Source organism: Coffea eugenioides, chromosome 1 (genome assembly GCF_003713205.1).
Source record: "Coffea eugenioides isolate CCC68of chromosome 1, Ceug_1.0, whole genome shotgun sequence".
NCBI classification, from domain to species: Eukaryota; Viridiplantae; Streptophyta; class Magnoliopsida; order Gentianales; family Rubiaceae; genus Coffea; species Coffea eugenioides.
Genome location: NC_040035.1, coordinates 36,745,273 through 36,749,666, shown reverse-complemented (window position 1 = coordinate 36,749,666; position 4,394 = coordinate 36,745,273). Strand labels below are relative to the sequence as shown.

General features: G+C 38.2%; 1 protein-coding gene across 1 annotated transcript; it reads right to left on the bottom strand.

Annotated features, from left to right (window-relative positions):
* Positions 1–2,068: 2,068 nt before the first annotated feature.
* On the bottom strand, positions 2,069–3,330 carry LOC113771491. The gene is made up of 2 exons (XM_027316072.1): positions 2,788–3,330; positions 2,069–2,695 (listed from the first exon to the last, which is right to left on the bottom strand). The coding sequence occupies exons 1-2, from the start codon at positions 3,328–3,330 to the stop codon at positions 2,069–2,071; spliced, it is 1,170 nt and encodes a 389-aa protein (XP_027171873.1).
* Between the last annotated feature and the right edge of the window lie 1,064 nt (positions 3,331–4,394).

Below are 4,394 nucleotides of genomic sequence, written 5' to 3'. Positions count from 1 at the left end.
TATACATTTTTATAAGTAAGTACAGTTTTAAAATCATTTTCCTGGTATAAGTTAGTGAACGTTAAATTTGAAGTGCATTATAGACTTGGGACCCACTAGTGCGATAAAATTTTGGTGACTAAGTGATTTTTGTGTTAAGTGATATTATTTTACAAGGTGTTAGGAGATGATTAAAGGTTAGCTAGATTTCATTTGAACATGTACATTTTCGCATGGTGAATGTGACAACCGTTTTAAACATGATACTTAGATACAAATGTCAAGTTTTGAACTTCAAACGTTTACTCATTTCCTTTCCAAGGCAAAGAAGAGTTGCATAGGGTTTCTCGGTTGCAAAACCTAATTTTATCAAGCGAGGCTTTGGGTGTGAATTTAGGGTTTGTTTATCTTTCTTTTCATATGATTTTACCCAAAACACTTGTTATACGTTATTTCTTTGCATATGTGTTAGTTTCGAGCCAAACAAAAAGCTTTACGAAAATTTGAAAAAAATGTTTCTTCAAATCCGGTTGTGTATCCGGCCAAATCTTGGTCGGATTGATAGGGGAAGAAGAAAAAAAATTCGATTGCTCACTGCCTTTAATCCGGCCGGATATCCGGCCAAGTTCTGGTCGGATTGTGACGTGAGACTGTTTATTTGTTTTCCGCGGGAATTTTTTAAAATCTTTTTTTTTGAGTGTAGTTTTGTGGTTGGTTTGGGGTAACTCTTAGTTACTCATGTTCTTTGGTTTAAATGTACTCTTTTCATTTTAAAACTCATATTTATATATTGTACTAGTAAGTATTCGGATTTTCGTTGAAGTACTTAAATGTTTAATGGCCGAAACATAATTTGTTCTTTTGATTATATTGGGGTTCCTTGGTGATTGAGGGTATCACCCGGAAGAATACTTTGGACGTTCTTTTGTTTAAATAGGTGAGTGTTCTTTGTACGTTATGTTTCCAATGACTATGTGGATTGTTGTGACAATGTGACTATTTGTGAATGTTGGATTAAATGTTAAATGTTTTCAATGATTTCTAAAAATGAATTTTGCTAGGTGAGTGTGTACTTTATCGCATTCGACCTAAATGAATGTGAAATTTGCAATGATTAAATGATTAAATGTTTAAATACTACTTGTATATGAATGTAAGTCTTTTGGCTGAATTGGGCCATTGCTCTTCGTTGCTGGTCGACTCGAGCCAGAAGCGGAATCGGTCGGGCGATTAGTGACCCTGGGTTAATGTTTGGTGTACTCGAGTATGACCACGAAGTCTGGTAGAGACTGGCTAGTGTCCAGTAGGGGAAAAATGAAATGAATGAATGAATGGCAAGAACAATGGAGGGGTTTTCACTTACAAATAAAATTATTTTTAATGCTGGAAGAATAAGGAAATGGTTGGTGGAATGAATGAACGAAGGGCTCCATGTGAGCATATATCCTTTTAATGAATGTATTATCATTATTTTATATTGTAAATGTTTGTTGGATTACTTTTTATTACATGATTAATGTCCTTGTTTAAGTTGATTATGTGTCTGAAACCTCACTGAGCTTTTAGCTCATTCTGTTAGTTTTGTTTTTCTTAACAAGGGATGCGAGCAAGAACGAGAGATCTGTATAGACTAGCCGAGTCTAGTTCTTTTGAATCTTTGTAATGGTTCTCGCCCTAGCGCTTGACAAGGGTTGGATGTATGAAGAATTGAGAATCTTTGTATATTTGAGTTGTATCCCTTTTGAGATAGAAATGTATATAAGGATATGTTTTAAGTTTGGAATTATTGTTACACTTGTTCTGGCTGTCTTATTTTCATTTTTACTTGAAGTGTATGAGTGAGTCCCGGCGAGAGTTGGGCAGACGACTTGCCGAACCCTGGGGTACACCCTAGGTGGATGTGGGGCCGTCACAATCTACAATAAAGCTATTATCAAAATTCAAACTTTTTTTTACTTTTTCCATGTACTTTTTCTGTTCTTTGTTTCACTGAGAAAAATAATACTTGGGGAGAGGAGTCTATTTTCCTCCTTCAGGTAGGGAACTGTCAAGGGGTTCCCTGCACCTTGACAGTTCCACACCAGAACTCTCATGGTTGATTGAGAGACCATGATGGGTTGGTCCCTTTCACCTTTAGAAACTGAACATTGCACTCCACCTTACCTTCTGATTTGTTTCTTTTGGCTGCCTGCTCAGTAGATTCCATATCTAGCATTTCCTCATCCATAATCTGTAGCTTCCTTTTAGTGTTAATCCCTTTCCTAGGTTCCAAGTTCTGAATTTCTATCAGTGGTTGTCTAACTCTTTCATTCTTCTTATTCAAGAGTCTTACGTTTCTCTTCCTACTTACTCCACTGCCTTTTAGCTGATCCGGATCATCCTCATCCACCTGCATGTCTATGCTCATAATTATGCCATTCTCCATCCTATTTTCCAACTTCATGTTCCCCATTAATCCTTGTGCTGGTGGATTCTCCACTGCTATTAACTCTATCTCCAGTTCACTTTCTTCTGTTCCTGTAGGCTGTTTATCTTCATCCTTCCATTCCTCCATTTTCGTACTCCAGTCCACCTCTTGTGCATCCAGGATCTCCTCATTTTCCTGACCTAAGTTCTGTGTTTTCTCAGTAGGCAGTTCCTTTTGACCCTGCAACATGTCTATGCTTCTAGTCAGGCCCAGGTCCTTAACACTCTCATTCCTGACAGGATAGGCTTCCTGTTCTATACTTGTCCCACAGCTTTTCCTAATCCATTCCCCATTTTGAAATCCTCACACTTGTTTATCTGGATTATACAAGCTGGATTTACCTTCCTTATGGGGGGATCCTTTCCCATTTGAGCTCGCAACCAGGGCCCATACTGGTTCTCTTGTTGCCCCTTCTTAATGTTCACCACATTTTTACACTTCTTTTCACTGTGACCAATTATTCCACATTTATAGCAGAAATCAGGCACTCTTTCGTATCTAAAGCTAATCCAGTTTAGCACTCCATCCATCTTAACTGCTGTGCCTCTTAACAATGGTTGGGTCAAATCTGCATTCACCAGCAGCTTAAGATGTTTCCCATCCTTACCCCCAGAATGGGGAATTAGCACCTCCTTAACCTCTTTAAAAACTTTCCAAATCTTTCTCCCAACATCCTTAGATATCCAGTGAATAGGCAAATTCCATACTTGTACCCAGAGTGGAGCGAATTTAAAAGCCTCAAAGTTTTCCTCAATTCGTGCCTCCCACCTATGGAGTACGAGTATCTGGCTATCTATCAACCATGGTCCACCATCAAGAATTCTTAATCTACTCTCTACATCCGGAATGAAGAACTGAAACAGATTAGGTCCCAACTCGGCCATAGTGAAGTCCTTGGGGTAACCCTAAGCAGCAGTCACAAAATTCTTAACTCCAGTAAAGTTTGCCACTTTTTCTCCTCTTATCTTCCCTATGATGCTATTCTTACACTCAGTGACTCCTGTATTTATATCATCCAGCTCTAACCACGATCCATCCTGCTCTAAGTTAGACAGAGCAAATTTTTTCAACACTTCCTCCAGTTCATCAGCCATGGAGTTTAGCGAATCTAAGTGGGGTTTCTCTAGCTATATATAAGAACAAACAACAGAAACTGAAGAAACCAGCGAGAAGTGGAAACCAGAATGCTTTCTTCACTAGATAAGTACACTACCAGATTGGCAAAGACAAACTACTTATGCAAATGCATGTGAGTGTTAAGACATGGTAGATTAGTTAATGACTGTAATACCTGGATATTTAGGGCTCATTTGTTTTACTACTGAGTTTTAAGAGTAATTACTGCACATCCGACAATCCGACCAGTTGTGTTCAAGCCTGCATTGGTATTTCCTGCTTTGGATGTTCATAAATGAAGCCTATTAAATGCTTGGTGGTTCCCTTGCTACATCTCAACTTAACAGCTTCAGCATCCCAATGAATGTTGCTTTAGTATCAGAGTTTGGGATATCAGATGCAGATCTAGTGGTGTTTTGGTTTCAGCATTTGTGGATTTTTGAGTGAATTGTGGTTTTGAAGTTTGAACGGTCTTTTTGAAATTCCAATCTCTCATACCAGAGGAGAGAAAGCTCTCAGTTAGAGAGAGAGAGCTCCCAATTCGAGAGTTTATTGGTGATTTAGTAGCTTAAACGGTTCTTAATCTTGTTGTCACTATAGAAAGTACGTCTAGGGTATTTCATATTCTGAATTTGACTTTGAAAATACAAGCTTTGATTCAACAGATCATCAGAGGATATTCTAAAGCAAAACATGCTGGGCGAATCAATGCATTTGTTCATTATCCCATATACATGAAATCTAAGGACAATAGTAAATCTACGTTCAGTATTATAGTAATCCTTAGGGCATCCATAATGGTTCACACTCTTTAGAGTGTAATCCACATGCC

Coding starts and splice junctions, on each gene's coding strand:
- LOC113771491 (XM_027316072.1), bottom strand. CDS start 3,330: ATGGCCGAGTTGGGACCTAATCTGTTTCAGTTCTTCATTCCGGATGTA. Junction 2,696..2,787: donor AGGATCCCCCCATAAGGAAG/GTAAATCCAGCT, acceptor AGTATAGAACAG/GAAGCCTATCCTGTCAGGAA.